The sequence below is a fragment of the Setaria viridis genome, chromosome 9, assembly GCF_005286985.2.
Source record: "Setaria viridis chromosome 9, Setaria_viridis_v4.0, whole genome shotgun sequence".
NCBI classification, from domain to species: Eukaryota; Viridiplantae; Streptophyta; class Magnoliopsida; order Poales; family Poaceae; genus Setaria; species Setaria viridis.
This window is the reverse complement of record NC_048271.2, coordinates 46451295-46469669: the sequence shown is the minus strand read 5'-3', so window position 1 is coordinate 46469669 and position 18375 is coordinate 46451295. Positions and strand designations below refer to the sequence as shown.

Below are 18375 nucleotides of genomic sequence, written 5' to 3'. Positions count from 1 at the left end.
CTTCTAATTCTGAACTGGTGTGCCTATCACCACCAATTGTAGTGTATTCGCCAAGAGTATTGCCTGTTTATGATGCTCAGGTACGGTGTGCACTCATTAGTGAATTCTGCACAGCATTTTTCTTCCCATATAATCAGCAGTCACAACATCAACAATCGCAGCCAACAAAACAACCACCACTGTAAATGTTGGTCCACATCGACAACGCAGACCGCCGATCAGAATTCACAAGTCACAACCCGTGCATGTGCATATATACATCTTCCACGCGCATGGCCATGGCTCTCAGTGTATCCTGCCGGTTTGATTCTGCGGCAGGAGCCCCGGGATGAAGGGCACGCCGAGCTTGGGGAGCCACGTCTGTCCCTGGATGAACCTCTCGACGGTGTACTTCTGCTGCGCCTGCTGGTAGGTGATGTTCTTGACGCCCTTCCACTTGGCGCGCTTGCTGGTGTCGGCCCCGGGCCCGTGGTTCTCCACCTCGGCGTAGTAGCAGGTGCTGAGGCCGAAGTCGCCGAGCCACGGCAGCCACCCCTGCGGGTCGACGAACCCGCCGATCTCCGACTGGATGTAGAGCGTGCGCGAGTGCTCCTTCCACGGCCTCCCCAGGTAGGTCTTGAGCCTCCCGGCGCTCGACTCGAACTCCGGGTGCGGCTCCACGGTGCAGTTGTGGATGACCGTGCCCCCCGCCGAGCGCCTCTCCTTGCGGCCCTGCGCCGTCACGATGTTCTGCTGGTTGTCCATGCACTTGCGCACCTGGATGAGGCAGTTCTGGAACACCACCTGCGCGTTGCCGAAGATGAAGTCGATGGTGCCCGTCACCACGCAGTCGCGGTAGTATTGCCGCGACGTGTGCGTGTACAGCGTGTCCTGGTACCCGTCGAAGCGGCACTCGTAGAAGGCCGACATGTCGCTCTGCACCCGCAGCGCCACCGCCTGGTGGTTCCGGGCGCCCGCCGTGTTCTCCACGCCCACGCCGCGCATCAGGAACCCGTTCCCGATCACCTCCATCGTTGCCGTGTCCTTGGTCGTGATGTTCATCGCGAAGCTCTTGCTGCCCGTCACCACCGTCTTGGTGGCGCCGTCGCCGACCACCACCAGGTTCGTCACGTTCCGGGGCACCGACACGTACTCCTTGTACGTCCCGGCCTTCACGTACATCACGTACGCGGTGGCGCTCTTCGTCGGAACCTTGGCCAGCGCCGCGTTGATGGTCTTGAAGTCGCCGCTGCCGTCCGCCGCCACCGTCACGTCCGGCTTGAAGTCGGGCGAGCCGGGGGTGGCCTTCAGCACCCGGCGCTTGGCGTCGTCGGTCATCCACGACGGCGCACCGCCGTTGCCCGCGAGCAGCCGGCGGTGGAAGCTCGGCAGGCCCAGGCTGGCGAGCGTCTCAGAGAACTCGTCCACGAGGGCGAGTATGTTCTCCGTCAGCTCCTGCGAGGTGTTGAGCGCCCTGCGCATCTTGGCCGCGGCGTCCGTCGTGGTGTTCTCGAACCCGTCGAGGCACGTCTCCTGGTACGTCAGCGCGGAGCTCAGCCACGTCTTGAGGTCGTCCACGGCGGCCTTGAAGTTGGTCATCTCGAACCCGCCGAGCCTGTCGAAGGTGGTCTTGAGGTCGTCGATGGCGTAGTCCAGGAGCTCCTTGCAGTTTCTGAGGGCGCCCGACGTGCGCGGGTCGTTCTTGAGGTCGTTGAGCACGGCGGACTCGCGCGCGGCCTTCTCGATCCGGTCGGAGGTCACCTTGAAGATGACCTTGGCAAGGTCCGTTGGGCTCGTGGCGTTGCCGGCCGTCGCCTCCAGCGCGCGCTCGCACGTCTCCTTGTAGTCCACGGGCTGGCAGAAGGACTTGATGGACTTCACCGAGGTGGACATCTCGCCCTCGTCCTCCTTGCCGCCATGGCCCTTGAAGGACACCACGCAGACGGCGGCGATGACCGCCACGACCAGGACGCTCGACGCGCCGATGACGGCGCCTTTCATGGTAGCTTCTTCCGCAGCACCTTACGATCTATATATGCTTAGGTATTTAGTGCCCCCAACCACACCAATGGAAAGGTAGATGCTCTTTATTTTGGTGTGAATTGGAGTACCTAGCAAGAGGGGGGGAGATGAGTTCTTATACAGAAGGCAACGTCAACTTTGGGACAGGGCGCGAAGAGGGCGGTTGTGCGTTGGCGTTGGAGCTGGGAAGGAGCTGCCGAGGTGAAGGGACAGCCACACAACGGTGACGGACGGTGGTTATTTGCGTTGCGTTTGTTCACCTAGTTTTTCGTCTTGGGGGGAATTTTTTTGTTTATTATAGGAATTTGCTCACATTTTCCCTTTTTTTCTTTTTCTGTAGGAAGATTGTTTCACTTTGTTTGAGCTCTGTCCTGCGCGTTGCGAACTGAGAGGTTCGTCATGTTCTGGGCTTTGGGAAGGATCTGAAAAGGCCTCGTTCATCCTGGCCCAGCCGCAACAGCCTCAACTGGGCTTCGAGATTGGTGGGAAGGGTGAGGCCCAATAAGCAAGCGCCCGCATTCCCTCAGGCCTCTCCACCGGGCCAAAGCCACCAGACGCGTCACTGCGCCGCCCCCTCCCCCATTCCTGCGCCTCTCTCGCTCGGATCCACCTCCACCTCAACGACCTCTCCCTCTCGCGCACGCCGCCGCCGCCGCTGCGATGGGCCTCTTCGACGCGCTCTACCGCGTGGTGATGCGCCGCAACGCCGTCTACGTCACCTTCGTCGTCGCCGGCGCCTTCGCGGGCGAGCGGGTACGCCCTACCCCTGACACCCTCCCCGATCCACATCTTCCAGATCGGCCCTCCCCTCCCCTCAACCTCGTGTTTCCTCTTCTATTCGCTGTCGCCATCTCTAGATGATTGATTTGACTTGTCTGGTTTGGTTGCAGGCGGTGGATTACGGAGTCCACAAGCTCTGGGAGATGAACAACGTCGGGGTAAGTTTTTCGTCCCTCTCCGACGTCCTCCCCTTTGGTGGTGTTGTTGAGCATCTCTTGATTCGTAGAGGTACTGAGATCTCGCGTTTGTGATCCAACAAGTAGCGAAGGAAATCGACGCCATATTGATCACAACCTGTGCGCTTGTTGCGTCTAGGAAGATCTGATTTGTGAATATTTGAAGCGATTCTTCTTGTTTGTGCAAAATAGGTCGCTTGTTAGCCTGTTAGGGTTGCTTAATTGTATTGCTTGCGATGATTGTCTTTTTGTTCTGTCCGTTTCTGTAGTGCAGTCCTTCGCCATCATGTATGTCGATGAGGTGGTTGTCTGATATGAAGAAATCCTTGTGCAAGTTGTATTTCATTGTGGATTAATGAAATTGATTTGATGTTGTAGATATTAGTGCATGATTAGAATTTTGACTTACGACAAAACTAAAATGGCCTACATGTTGGGAGGAAGGGAGTATATGGGACTAGCATGGTAGCACCTCTACTGGCTGTTTCTTTTTGTTTAGTAGGTAGCATAATTTCGACAGCCTAGTGTTCGCCATCTGATATTTTGCTGTTTTTTTCCTCCGCATTTTACTTCGCAAGCACAGCTTCATATCTGTACTCATTTGTTTCTCAACAATCATGTACATGCTGATAAGTTTCTTAGTTTTACTAAGGCTCAGTGAAACAAATGTCTACACCAAATTAAACACGATAGGATGCTTCCTTTTTTCAAATAACTGGATCCGAAATAAGCATAGGAAAGTAGCATTGTTAATCATTTACATCTCGTGCCAACTGCCAAGCACATGAGGCTAGCATTTAGAACACATAGAACACAAAAGGAATCAAGCATCTCTTGGATTAGTTGGTCATGTACTGAATTGTGTTTTCATTGTGCCTGATTTCACATTTCTGTTTAGAATTCATTCTGTAGTTATTTGTGTGATGTATGATCTAATGTTTTGGTAAGAGAACCATAGTTACTGCTTGACATTATTATTAGTGAAAAATAGCAAATATGTTACATTTTTACTATGAACATACATTTCAAATCATGCCAAGCCAAACTGCCTTGCATGATACACAATCACAAATGCATGATGTTGATGCAAGAGTTGAATTGTTACTTACACAATATACTGTGCATTGCAAAGAATGTTGCCAACTCATGAGTATGCGATGATGTGGCTTAATTAAAAGGCTTTTTTATTATCAATATCAATATCAATATTATATGGTTTAAATTCTTGGCAGTGTTTTTTGTGGTTTACACTGTTACAGCATTTAGAGGGCAGATGGGAGAAAACATCTCTGAAGATTGGTTTGACATCTAGAGAATTTTGTTGTCATTGTTCTTGATCCTTTGTTCTGTAGAACCTTTTAGTACATAATTTCCCTGCCAATCCCCATGGATTGGGAGGGTTCCCCTTCTATCCAAAAGGATAGTATACTGGGGAGAAAAAATCAAGAGGACCAGATCATGTGTGTTACAATTCTTATTTATGATGAATACACATTTCATATCATGCTGAACCAAACTGCATCACCACATTGCATGACACAGGCGTAGATCATGAATGCTTGACTCTAATTAGAAAGAAAGGCAGTTGAATTGTTACTTGCTCAATGTAGAATGCAATAAAATTGTAGCCAAACATGGATAAATATTGATTTGCAACTCAACTTATAGCCTTTATCTGCTTGAATGATGAAATGGAATGTTGAGCAAAATTTTTTTAACAAAGGTTATATGAACTTACATTATACAGCATTTTTATAAAGAAAAAACTCATTCTGAACAGCACTTTTGAATAATTCGGGTTGGAGTTCGTTTGGAGATGGTATATGGTGGGCATACTGGTTCATTTTTTTGTTTAGCTTTGCCTTTGCTTCTGACCTAGCATTAACAATCAGATCAGGAGAACAATGCTTTTAATGATGTTACATGAACAGTTAACCTCAAAATGGAACAAACCAGGATTCCTGTCTTGTTCGGAGTCTTTTGATCGAATAGACTTTTGACACGAGTAATTTTGGTTAGTCTTCTTGGATGTAGCTTTGTATGTGTTGGCATGAAATTTTGTGTTGGGTTTCTGCACAATTTATTTTGTGCAACTAGTAACATGTTAGCACAATTACAGTTGATGAACCTTTCATTGCAACCAATAACTGGCAGGCTGCATTGCTTCCGTTCCTACACTTTTTCTTCTCTGTTTCGAAACCAAGCTTAGCACCAGAAACTGAGCTTTATTTTGTTGCAACTGCATATAGGAAAGCTTTGTCGTTGCTCACTTGTTAATGCTGTTATACTCTGTGTTGCTCAGCTAATGATTCTTTGTAATACGAACTTGCAGAAAAGGTATGAAGATATACCAGTTCTGGGGCAAAGGCCAGCGGAAGAATGAGAGCATCGAGCTCAGGGTTCCCAGGATGTCGCTTTCCATGAAATTAGTTTCCATTTGAGCAACGGGTTTATCATTCCTTTTTGACATAATAACAACCAATGTAAAATCCTAACTCTTTCTGGGTGTTGCTACTCATTCATTTACTCGACACTGCTGTTGGAGTTTCGTGGTGCATGGTTAGAACCTGTTATCCAGCCAGGGATCGGCATGTTTGGTTGCCCCGCCCTCCGTCGAAAACTTGTAATACTATGAATGAGAAACGTTTTGTTGGCAACTGTGATTTAGAGATCCATCATGCATCCTTTGGTACTGAGAGCTGTTGGCCGGCGGCAGGTAAGCTCCCTGAGCTCATCCCTCACACATCACACTCACACACAAGTCTAGAGGTTGAAGATGAGAGCACAGCTCACACACACACACTCAATTGTTGCTGCTGAACTGAATCTTGGAGCTGCTCCTCTACTATATAGCACCAATAGTCAACTTAGAGTACAAAATATGAGTAGAACTACCAACTATTCTACCTACTATTAGTACTATACATGGCAACCTACTATTAGTACTATACATGGCAGGCATACTGCCCATCTACTCATGCTATCTCTGCCATACACGGCAGGCAGGAGCTCACCTGCTCCATTGACTTTCAGCAAAAGCACAATAAAAAGAGAGGAGCAAATCAAGACTTTCAGCAAAAGCACAATCAAAAGAGGAGCAAATCAAGAGCTAAACAATTATCCAACAATCCTTTCCCTAATTGTGAAGCTCTTCCTTGATCTTCTCGATTCCTATCTTCTTCCTCAACTCCTGGAGCCGAAGATGCCCCAGTGGCTTGGTGACGATGTCCTCGAGCTGCTGAGAAGTCTCAACAAACTCGAGTCTAATGCGTCCTCCATCGACACAGTCATGGATGAAATGGAACTTGGTGTCAATGTGCTTGCTGCGGTCGTGGAGGACGGGGTTCTTCGCCAATGCGATGGCGGACTTGTTGTCCACCAGAAGGACCGGCGCGTGGAGCTCTTTGCCGGTGAGCTCCCGCAGCAGCCTCCCCAGCCAGACCCCTTGGTAGCTTGCGGTGGCGGCTGCTATGTATTCTGCCTCGTAGGTAGATTTTAAGCCACCACTTTCTACTTCTGGGACTGCCAGGTGGCAAGGCACGACCCGATGAAGAAGATGATCCCGGTCGTGCTGCGCGGGCCATCGATGTCACTCGCCATGTCGTTGTCGCTGTATCCAATCAGCTCCAGCTGCTCTCCTCCTCGCTTAGGATAGGCAATCCCAAGCCCTGTAGTCTCGACGACGTAGTGGTGGAGGTGCTTGACCGCGGCGAGGTGATCCTCTCGCAGGTCTTCCATGAAACGGCTCACATAGCCCACGACGAACGTGATGTCCGGCCGTGTGTGCGTCAAGTACCTGAGCCTGCCCACAATGCTTCTGTACCGGCATCGACTTTCGCTGCGGTGCTGTCCTTTGATAGCTTCAGCTTCTCTTCCATGGGCGCCCGGCACGGCTTGCAGTCTGCCATGCCGCTCCGTTCCAGGAGCTTCTTCGCGTACGCGCTCTGCTGGAGAGTGATGGCGCCATGGCTCTGCTCCACCTCAATGCCAAGGTAGTAGCTGAGCAGGCCCAAGTCGCTCGTCCGGAACATCGCCGTCATCTCTTCCTTGAACGCGGCGATGCCATCCTTCTCCTGGCCGGTGATGATCAGGTCGTCGACGTACAAGCCGACGATCAGTGTCTTCCCCACCGTCCGCCTGATGTAGAGCGCATGCTCGGTGGCACATTTGGTGATGCGGAGGCCCGCCAGGCTCTCGACCAGCTTGATGTTCCAAGCACGCAACGTCTGTCGTAGCCCGTAGAGCGCCTTGCGCAAGCGGAGGACCTTTCCTTCTTCTCCGACGACGATGAACCTCGGCGGCTGCTGCACATATACTTCTTCTCGCAACTCGCCGTTGAGGAACATGGATTTCACATCCATGTGATGGACCTCCCAGTTCCGTGTCGCCGCCAGAGCCAGCAACAGGCGCACAGACTCCATGCGCGCCCCTAGAGCAAACACTTCCTCGAAGTCGATTCCCTCGTGCTGCACGAATCCTTTGGCCACCAGCCTCGCCTTGTGCTTCACGACGTTGCCCTACTTGTCGTGCTTGACTTTGAACACCCACTTGAGCCCAATCGACCGACCGGCCAGCGGATCGACGAGCGCCCACGTCTGGTTCTCCTCGATTGAGGCCATCTCCTCAACCATCGCTCGCCGCCACCGAGGGTCCTACTTTGCCTCCTTGAACGTGGCCGGCTCCTCCGCGCTGCCCGAATGCAGCTCTTGTTCTCCCAGCTCGCGCGCTGCCAAGCCGGGAATCTCTGTGCCGCCGATGTAGTCGTCCAGGGAGCGGAACCGGAGCAGCTTCCCATCGTAGCTGGCATTGAGGTGTGGAGAGATCACGGGTGGTGGCGTGACGTACTACACCCCCTTGGCTGGTGTCACCGGTGTGCCGCCTCCTTCCGCCTGCTCTTCTGCTCCGCCCGCAGCTTCCCCTGCTCCTGGAACAGGGGATCCTCCCGCTGGGGAAGGCGGAGTTGTAACTTCCCCTGCTCCCGGAACAGGGGACGCTCCTCCTTTCTCTTCCGCTGCCACTCCTTCTTCTCTGGTGTGATGCTCCTTGAGCTCGATGGTGAAGTGGCTGCCGCCACCCACTTCTCCCCCTTCACCGCCGGATTCCCAGTCCCAACTGGCCGCTTCATTGAAGACCACCACCCGTCGGGATTGCGGATCAAACAACCTGTAGGCCTTGCTCCCCAGCTCATAGCCCAGGAACACCATGGGCTTGCTCCTGTCGTCCAACTTCTTCAGCCTGAGCCTCGTCTCCTTCACATGGCCAACGCAACCGAAGGTTCGAAGGAAGGGCACATCCGCCTTGCATCCGTGCCATGCTTCAAACGGCGTCTTCCCCTTCAGGCTCTTCATCGACAAGCGATTCAAGATGAACACCGCCGTGCTCACCGCCTCACCCTAGAATGCCGTCGGCAGCTTCTTCGCCTTGACCATGCTCCGCGCCTTCCCCACGATGGTCTGGTTCCGCCTCTCCACCATGTCATTCTGTTGCGCAGAGTATGGCGCGGTGAGATGGCGTTGGATGCCCTGTTCCACGCAGTAGAGGCCGAATTTGATGGAGTTGAACTCGCCGCCGCGGTCGGTCCTCAACACCTGAAGCTTCTTCCCGAATTCTCCTTCCACTTGCGCCTTGAAGTGTCGGATTGCTGTCGCCGCCTCGTCCTTGCTCACCAGGAGATGGAGCCACATGTAGCGGCTGCAATCATCCACTAGGAGCAGGAAGTAGCGCCGCCCGCCGTACGTCGCTGGCAAAATTGGTCCTCAGAGGTCCCCATGGACCAGCTGTAGAAGGTCGTCGGTGTGAAAATTGGCAGTCTTGGGGAAGGAGCTCCTCCTCTGTTTCCCGGCCAGACAGCTGTCGCAAAGCTCACTGGCGTGATCAATCTTGGGGAGGCCGCAAGCTATCTCCTGGCATGCCAACTACGCCAGTGCATCAAAACTCAAATGCTCGAAGCGGGCGTGCCAGAGCCATGCCTCGTCGTCGTGGTGCGCTGCCAGGCAGACCGGCCGCCCAATCTTCAGGTCCAGCGTGTAGAGCCGGTTGTAGCTTGTCTTCACCTTGGCGAGGAGGTGGTGGTCACGGTCGCGGATTCGGAGCACCCCGCCATCAATAAGTACTTGGCAGCCTCGCTCATTGAGCTGGCCAATACTGATGATGTTGCTGCACAGGCGGGGGATGAAGTAGAAATCGGTGAGGGCGCGATGCTCGCCGTTCTGGCACTTGAAGATGACCGTGCTGCACCCCTAGATGTCCACACGTGAGCTGTCACCAAACTTCAATGTCCCGACGACGCCTCTGTCCAGCTCGGTGAAGACCGCGCCGTCGCCCGCCATGTGGTTGCTAGTGCTGGAGTCTAGGTACCATAGCTGCCTCTCTTCTCCTTCGCCGCCATTCTCCTCTCCGAGATGAACCTGCGTTTGAGGTTCGTCTAGCCGCACTTGAGTGCGCAGGCGCAGCGCGTCTTCCTCCCCATCAGCATCGTTGAGGGCGCAGACCTGCGCCATCAGGAGCACGGGCTTGTCGTCCTCGCCTTGTGTGGGGTGCGCCTGCTCCTGGCGGTGCAACGCTTTGCAGTCCCAGGCCCAATGCCCGGTCTTGCCACAATTTGTCCTTGGTAGAGGCTCGCCCGCCGCCGCCAGCGCTACCGCCACCGCTAGCACTACCGCCACCGCGCCTCCTTCTCATTTTGCTGCGCCCCCTTCCGCTTCCTCCTGAGCCGCCTCCGCTCGTGACAGAGGGTCCTTCCCCTGTCTTTCTATCCCGCGCTTGCACCGCCCACTGCTCCTCTGTGAGCAGCAGCTGGCCGCCGGTGGGCGCGTGCGATGCCGCGTCCACGGCGCGGTCCTCCACCGCCTTCAATCGCCCAGCGATGTCCTTGTTGGTGAGCTCGCTCATCTCGAGCAGAGTCTCGATGGACATCGCAATTTGGGCGAGGCGAGACGGGAAGACGCGGAGGAACTTGGCAACGACCTCCTTTTCGGTGATGGGGTCGCCCAACGACACCAATTGGCTGACCATTATGGTGAGGCGCAGCGCGAAATCCTCCACCGCCTCGCCGTCGGGGAAGGTGATGGCCTCGTACTCCTGGCGGAGCTGCTGCGCCTTCGCCTTACGGACGCGGTTGTTGCCAAGCCGCATCGTCTTCAAGCTTTCCCACGCCTCCTTGGCCATCTCCTTGGAGCCCAGCGCAACGGAGAACTCTGACGGGACACCCTTCAGGATCACCTCCATCACTATCTGGTCCTCTTGCTCATCGTCAGTGTCGACGCTCACCGCCTGCTAAAGGCCCCTGGCCTTCATCATCACCTCCCACTCCGCATAGTTGCTGCGGTGAGGATGGGGAACTGGGCGCCGCCGATGTTGCGCACCGTCTTCTTCACCACGAACGTCGCCCCACGACGTCCCGGTGACAGAGACACCCGGCACCCAACGGAGGCTGGCCGGCGCCCTCTTCCCCTTCCTCTCTCTGCCCCGGCCGCCCTGGATCCTTCAGGACGCAGCTCTGATGCCACTTGTTGGCCGGCGGCAGGTAAGTTCCCTGAGCTCATCCCTCACGCAGCACACTCACACACAAGTCTAGAGGTTGAAGATGAGAGCACAGCTCTCTCTCACACACACATACACACTCAATTGTTGCTGCTGAACTGAATCTTGGAGCTGCAGCTGCTCCTCTACTATATAGCACCAATAGTCAACTTAGAGTACAAAATACAATGAGTAGAACTACCAACTATTCTACCTACTATTAGTACTATACATGGCAGGGCATACTGCCCATCTACTCATGCCATCTCTACCATACACGGCAAGCAGGAGCTCACCTGCTCCATTGACTTTCAGCAAAAGCACAATCAGAAGAGAAGAGAAAATCAAGAGCTAAATAATTACCCAACAAGAGCATGAAGATGACTTCTAATATAAGGCAGCATCAGTTAGGATAGGGCCATAGGGCGAAGAGGATGGTTGTGCATCGGCTTCGTATCTGGCAAGAAGCCAAGGGTTTTTTTTTTTTGGAAAGCTTGGGTGTCTCTACGGCCTTTCATTACCATCACCAGATTCCGCTAAATCGCGGATCACTTGCACATTTACAGAATCGGAAAGAGGATCAGTCCATATGCATGATTGCTCCGAACCCCAAAGTAAACCCAATCTTGCAAGCTCGTGCGCAGACGAGTTAGTACAACGTGGAATAAGAGAAACAGCTAAACACACAAACTCATTAGCTAACATGTTTCGAATATCCCTGAAAATCACTCCACAGTGGGCACGATCATGAGCATCACATGTAATAGCTTCCTTTAGAACACTTGAGTCAACCTCCAGCTGCACATGGGAGATGCCATACAATTCTACTGTCTCCAATACCTTGAGGCAGCCAACTGCTTCCGCCAAGGTTGAGGAAGAGCCACACGACGCGAACAATGCGAGTTCTCACATTTTAGCCAGTTTTTAGCGGAAGGATATCTAAGAATGCCTCACGTAGCCTGGCCCGGCTAGCAGCAAATGGCCTCACTGGGCTTGGAGATTGGTTAGGGTGAGGCCCATAAATCGGAAAAGGCATTATTCGTACTACTCATTCGATATTTGATTTTCTTAAACAGCGCACATGGTACAATTTCGCTGTGCGAGTACTACTAGTAAAACACCAGTTACAATTTATAACAGAAAAGGCATACATTCTATAAGAGATGTGCTCAAACTATGTATCCTGCAAAAATTCAACTCGATGTAAAATGTGATGTGTAACGAGACAAAATTAAACTCGAAAGTATAGTAATATTTATCCGTTCTAACTATTTTTCTCAATTTTTATCTGTGTACACCGAGCTTAGGATTATATTGAGTAGCGGTGTTATTGGTTCTTTTTTCGACGCTGCTAGCGCCCAGACGTCAGATGGGGAATTATCCATCGGACACTCCGTTGCAACATCCAACATAAATATCCGCAACAACGAAAATATAAGCCAATATTTAAAAAATATGTAAAAAATATAGTGCAATGTGAACATCGTATTCTGAAGGAAAGAAATTCCCGCCACGACATTGAACGTCTGTTTCATGCTCAACCATATGATAGGTTGAGCTTGAGCACGGTGAAACACTAAAACACAAAAGTTGCAACATGAAACATCAAAACCTAACTGTTGCAATATTTATACCACACAAATAGCGTTTTGCAACTGTTGACGCTAGATTTCGTCACAAGTGAAATCAGCGCCAGGAGAAGAGGAAATGGGAAAGTACAGTTGGAAATCGGTCGAATGGCGCTACAGTTCGAGATCGGTTGGTTGGCGCTACAGTCCAAGATCGGCCAATGCTACAGTACGGGATCGGCCGATGACTTCTGCCTCGCTTAACCCTTGGGGTTCGGATCGGACACGCCAGGCTCCCGATCGGTTACCTTTTGCCGATGAGGAATCGGCCGATTAGAAGGTTGGAATAATTGGGCCGGTACGGGCTTGGAAAGGAATAGAAGGATGAAGGAGAGATCAGCCCGTGAAGCGTATAATAACCAACCTAGTACGAATCGTACTTGCAAATATTCGTTTTCTATTTGAATTAGGGATAGAGTTCTAGTCAGATAAGGAGTCATCTGTACGGGGCTATAAATAGCTACCTTTGTAGATCTGTAATCATCAACAAATCAATACAACCAATTACTATTTCCTCGTACTTACTTTCAAGCAGGCGACTTCGCCAAATACTTTCTTCTTTTTTCACGAGTTCGTACGGGTTGGCGGGGCTGCATCAACTTGACCTCCGGCCGATCTTGTAAGTTCCGTTTACCGAGTAAATTCTAAGCTTTAACTTCGGGCGCATCGCTGTCGTTTCGTTTAGATTTATTCACTAGTTATCGATATTTACTAGAATCATAGGTTTTGCCTGTTTTTTCTAGTTTTATCACCAGTTATCCAGCTAGGAATCGGCAGTCTCGGCTTTCCTTATACTTTGATATTTAATTTACTTATTTTATACATAGCCGATTAGATCTATTCCTGGTGTTGTTACTATAGCATTGTGTCGATTACTCCAGTAGTTTTCTATCCACACTGCTACAGTAATCGGCTGCTTCATAGCCGATTTCTTTATCACGGCAAATCGGCCGATTCGCTGATAAGCTTTCTTGAGATCGGAAATCTAGCCGATCGCGACTTCTGGATCTGACACGTATCCTTCCTTGCCAATCAACAGGTCAGATTGGCTGGCACGCCGCGCGAACCGCACCAGGGCAATCACCCGAACAGGAGTTAAGCAGATTCTCCCGGGTCGTGTGTCAGACGCTGGGGATTCGGTTGACCAATTTCTAGCGCCAACAGCAACATCCAAAAAATTCTACTGCAACATCATGGGGGTACCTAATGCAACAAGGAGTTGAGAGCGCAAAGTTCGCCTCGTGCACCGCTGGCCTCGCACGCCGCCACTCGTGCGGGGCTCGCCGCCCCGGATTTCTTGCCGCCAGCCTCGCCCTCTGCCGGCCTCGCGCACCACCGCCTCGGATCTCCTGCTGCCCGTCGGAGGCAATGGGGCGGTCAGCCGGCCATGGATAGGCTGCGGAGTCGCCGGACCTTGACTTGGCACATCAAGGAGGGAGAGGGGAAGGGAGCCAGGGAGGTGGACTGCTATGACCTCCATACCTCCATGGTGATACTTGCGAAGAGGATGGGAAGAAACCTGCTGAATGGATAAAAACGCCTGGTGTTGGGTAGTCTTGTGGATGGGAGAAAGGCCACGTCGCTTGAAAATAATTAGCCACAAGTGTGGACGTGTAGGTAGGCAGGGCAGCTGGGCCTCCACGGTATAACCGTCCAACGACTCGCGCTCGTGTTGGACGCACGACTCGAAGCATTACCGTTCCTTTTTTCTTTTATTGGTTTTCACATAATTCTTCCCATCTACTATCGAATAACGATGGGTACCACAGTGTATGCTTTGCGACAGGGTGGGGAGCAGTTCATTTTACTCCCCTCACCTATCCACTTTGTCCACTTAACCCCGAACAAAGTTTTGGCTCATTTTACTTTCCTGAACTATTTTATTTGGTCCAATCTACCCCTAACTAGATTTCTCTTTTTTATTTCTTCGTGTATGAGTTGAATTTTGAGTTCAAATTTTGTGAGCATAAACCAAACATGATGCCTTAGGTTAGAAAATTATACTAAAAATTTTTTATGGTTATTTTCATAGGTTAGGAATATTTAATATGAAATTGATCTTAAATATATAAAATTGTACGAAAAGTAATCATGAAAAATTCTATTGTATTTTTCTAACATAGAGCATCATGTTATAAACCAACTGATAAAATTGAAATTAAAATTCAATTTATACGCGAAGAAAAAAAAGAGAAATCTAATTAGAGGTAGATTGGATCAAATAAAATAGTTTAGGGTTAAGTGGACAAAGTCAATAAGGGGGTGTTTGGATACTTGGTGCTAAACTTTAGCAGTATCACATCATATGTTCGGATGCTAATTAGGAGGACTAAACATGAGCTAATTATAAAACTAATTGCAGAACCCCTATGCTAATTCACGAGCCGAATCTATTAAGCCTAATTAATTCATCATTAGCAAATGGTCACTGTAGCACCACATTGTCAAATCATGAACTAATTAGGTTTAATAGATTCGTCTCGCGAATTAGACTCCATCTGTGTAATTAGTTTTGTAATTAACCTATATTTAATACTCTTAATTAGCATCCAAACATCCCATGTGACAGGTGTTAAACTTTAGCACGAGGTATCCAAACACCCCCTAAGTTACTTAGGGGAGTCGAAGGGCATCTCTCGAATAATGACGGGCACCCGCAGTTTCAGACACATTATTTCTGGAAGTTCCTCGTCCAAGTTCCAATATTGTCCTCTTTCAAATGAGTTCGCGGGGGATATCTGACCCATGGATCAATGGTGCAAATCCCCTCCTGAACCGAAGAATTGCTTTGAGCGGCACACTGATGAGCACCCGACAATCGGTGGCCCTGGCGGAAACAACAGGCGCACACCACAAAACTGAGCAGAAAAATAGTAAAGCGCGCGAGGTGGATCGCGCATGGATAGCAACGTCAGGCGGGCTCGGCTTGCAAAATCGGGCGCGTCAATTTCCCCCAAAAGTTGGATAGATGCTTGGCAAAAATTGCAGTAGAACCCAAGTGCGACGTATATACGGCACGCATCACACGTCAGCTGCTGTTACGGAACGGAGTAGATCGACGTCAAGGGAGAGCCATGCGGATTCGAGAGGCAGCAGACGGCGGCGGCGGCTCCGGTGGCATCAGCATCTCGGCGACGGCGCAACTTGCCGCTGGCGGACAAGGGCAGGAGGATCGACCCGAATTTACCAAATCGGACTATGATGACGCCAAAACAGGCCTCGTTCAGTGTCCAACTTTGGACAACCAAAATTACTATAGCGCAACGGTAGCATTTCGTTTGTATTGGTGAATTATTATCCAAATATTAACTAATTAGGCTCAAAAAAATTCATCTCGCAAAGTACAATAAAATTGTGCAATTAGTTTTTGATTTCATCTACATTCAGCACTTCATGCATGTACCGTAAGTTTGATGTGATGGGAAATTTTCTTTTTCATAGTGTTAAAGTTGGTATTTTAGGAGAAACTAAACAGGACCATAGAGAGGGTGGAATACAACTCCGGATCCCCTGTTTCTTTCGGTCCGGTCATTCAGTGTGAGGCCAGTGCCGGCCGGACTGTTCCAGCCGAGCAGATATTTTTCTCTCACGTACACGGATACTTCAGGAAGGAAAGCACTGGTGTCACACCACTCAATAAACAAAGCCTGAGACCGCGTTCTCGTCTTCTCGACGTCCGTGACCTTGTCGCGGCACCGCATGAGCCATGAGGTTAACGGATTCAAGAATTGGCCTCGTAGCCAGCCGAGCTGTCGGGGTAAGAAAGAAGGAACTATCTCGAGCCAGAGTCAGGTGGCCGGACCGTAACCCTTCGCCTGCTCCTTCGCTTTCGGAAGCGGACAGGGCCCTTCGCCTGCTCCTTCGCTTTCGGAAGCGGACAGGGACCAAGAGCGCATCCCTCTCCTCCATTCGTGAAGACTTTTCTCTGGTCTCTGGACCACGGCGCCCGCCCCTCCTCTAGTCCTCCATGGCCGCTCTCGCCACCACAACCCGCGCTGCTCGATCGGGTGAAATGCCTAGCACCGAACACTCCGGACTCGAGCCCTCCACGCCCAGCGATCAACGGTGGGTGGAGAAAAATCCTCTGGTCCAGACGACGACCTGGCCTGGCCGCTCTCCCGGCAACTTGGAGAGGAAAAGGGCAGGCGCAAGTGGCCCTGATGATGGATGGCGCTGCGCAACCAGGCGATTTTCCTAGCACCAAACACTACTCACTACAGGCTGCAGAGCCGCTTCGCTTTCGTTCGTACGCGCTGCGGATCCAGGTGGGCTCCAGAACGCCGGCCGTACCCATCGCCGCTGATCTTGACGCCGACGTGCGTGCCCAAACAAGCCGCGGATCCCCGACGTTGCAATGGCACATGAAGGGTAGGGTACAAGTGAGCGTTCCAACTGCATAGTAAATCCTTGGCCAAAACTAGAAGCATCACCCAGCGCCATACTTGTGCACCACGGAGCAATGCTGGCACAAGTGACACGGGAACAGTTGGAGCCACGCCGGCTGTCCCGCACAGGACAAGATCACAAGAGCGTCAGGCACGAGGGCTCCTTTCTAGTTTACCGGAAGACGCCAGCGTTGCCAGCAGGTCGGCGCCGGTGCCCATTAACGAATCCGAGAATTCACCGGAGACGGTAGCACACGACACGTAACAAGGATGACAGCACACTGCTGAGTGGAATGGAACGCGATGCGAAAAGAGTAGTAAAAGAAGAGTTAAAGAATTCCAGTGACAATTGGGGCACGAAATGTGGACGAGATAACAATCGGAGTCCCCGGCCACGCGTCCGCCAGTTTCTTCTTGCGGCGGCGGCGCGGCCGGAATCGAGCGGCGCCCGACCCCCAGCAGGCCCAATCCCACACAATCGACTGCTACCGTCAGTCCTCATCAGATGGCACCGACTTCGCAATCCATTTTTATTCTTCCTTTCTTCTTTTCCAGAGCTTCCCGTTGCTTCGCTGGCTGATCTTTCCCTCTGGTCGGCTCGCGTGTACATCTCGTACACCGGCGCGCCGGTCACCTGCGCTGCTGCTGCGGGCACGGCGCGACGCGCGCCCGCCGCGCCCCGTCCGGCGGCACGCGCCCGCCCACGCCTACGCCGCCGCCGCGGCTCCCCTCGTCGCCCTTCACGATGTCCTCCAGCATCTTCTGCAGGTCCTCCAGCGTGTCCGGCTTCTGCACGGAGCCGCCGGGAGGGGGAGAGAGAGAGGGCATCATCATCGGTGAGAAAGCGCGTGTAACAGAGCACAATTGCAATTGCGATTGGGATTACGATTAGTTAATCCTAGCGGTTGGTAGTTGCGCCTACCTCGTTTTTCACGTTATCCATCATCACCAGCATCTCCTGCATGAAGTCGGAGAAATCCTGGCCGTTCAAAAACAGAGCAGGCAATTTATTTTCTTTTCAGGTGTATAGTACAAAATATTCGCAGTTTCGCACACAAAATGGCAAAGGGAATTGAATGATTCCGACGAGACAATAGGCAAGAGGGAAGAAAAGAAACGGAACAGAGAGGCTTGGCTGCTTCACCTGGTCGTCGTCGTCCAGGGGATCGAAGAGCCCGGCGTCGTACATGGCCTTCTTCCCCTTGTCCGACAAGACTGCGCCAAACGAACAATTCGATCAAATCCCGTGCAGCCAAGCCGCGGCGGGGCAGAGCAAACGTGTGCGGCCTTACCGGAATAGGCCTCCTGGATCCGCTGGAACCGCCGCTTGGCCTCGCCGGCCGCGCCGGGGTCGCTCGCCCACCGGTCCGGGTGCCACTTCTGCGCGCCCACGGCAAGAGATCGGAACGGGTCAGCGTGTCTGTTCGGGAAACCAAAACAGAGACGGAAAGCCCAATCAATCACCGGCGGCGCGCTCGCGCGCATGCACAGGGGACGGGGAACTCACCATCGCGAGCCTCCGGTAGGCGGTGCGGATGTCGGTGGCGGAGGCGTTCTTGCGGATGCCGAGCAGGGCGTAGTAGCAGCACGCGGACGCGCCGGCGCCGCCGCCGCCGCCGCCGGAGGCATTGCCGGATCCGGCCCCGGCTCCGGCGTCCATGGGAAGGCGCAGCAGCAGGCGGACGGCGCGGGGCGACGCGGCAGCGCTACAAAGGCATCGAATTCGGGAGGGAGACGAGCGATGGGTGGATGGATTCAAAGGGACGCTGGAAAAGTTTTTATTCGCGGGGGGTGGGGGCGTGAGAAAAATATCACTCTCTAAATAGAGAGGGAGTGTGTTTTTGGTCGTCGGGGGTTGGGGCCAGTGAAGGTTCCAGAGCTCGT

At 52.2% G+C, this 18375-nt stretch overlaps 4 protein-coding genes across 4 annotated transcripts; 1 reads left to right on the top strand and 3 right to left on the bottom strand.

The window, feature by feature from the left end:
* Window positions 1-186: 186 nt before the first annotated feature.
* LOC117838132 (probable pectinesterase/pectinesterase inhibitor 21) lies at window positions 187-2433 on the bottom strand. The gene has a single exon (XM_034718033.2). It carries the CDS (start codon window positions 1978-1980, stop codon window positions 286-288), a length of 1695 nt encoding a protein of 564 aa, XP_034573924.1. The 5' UTR covers window positions 1981-2433; the 3' UTR covers window positions 187-285.
* A 123-nt stretch (window positions 2434-2556) lies between these two features.
* Window positions 2557-5614, top strand: LOC140221309 (cytochrome b-c1 complex subunit 9, mitochondrial). Its single transcript, XM_072290750.1, has 3 exons — window positions 2557-2754; window positions 2892-2939; window positions 5290-5614. Exons 1-3 carry the CDS (start codon window positions 2662-2664, stop codon window positions 5338-5340), a joined length of 192 nt encoding a protein of 63 aa, XP_072146851.1. The 5' UTR covers window positions 2557-2661; the 3' UTR covers window positions 5341-5614.
* Window positions 5615-8872: 3258 nt separating this feature from the next.
* LOC140221228 (uncharacterized) lies at window positions 8873-10184 on the bottom strand. The gene is made up of 3 exons (XM_072290543.1): window positions 9726-10184; window positions 9392-9505; window positions 8873-9196 (listed from the first exon to the last, which is right to left on the bottom strand). Exons 1-3 carry the CDS (start codon window positions 10182-10184, stop codon window positions 8873-8875), a joined length of 897 nt encoding a protein of 298 aa, XP_072146644.1.
* A 6622-nt stretch (window positions 10185-16806) lies between these two features.
* LOC117836310 (uncharacterized) lies at window positions 16807-18351 on the bottom strand. Its single transcript, XM_034715715.2, has 5 exons — window positions 17999-18351; window positions 17784-17871; window positions 17636-17706; window positions 17414-17470; window positions 16807-17280 (listed from the first exon to the last, which is right to left on the bottom strand). The coding sequence occupies exons 1-5, from the start codon at window positions 18149-18151 to the stop codon at window positions 17122-17124; spliced, it is 528 nt and encodes a 175-aa protein (XP_034571606.1). The 5' UTR covers window positions 18152-18351; the 3' UTR covers window positions 16807-17121.
* Window positions 18352-18375: the final 24 nt, after the last annotated feature.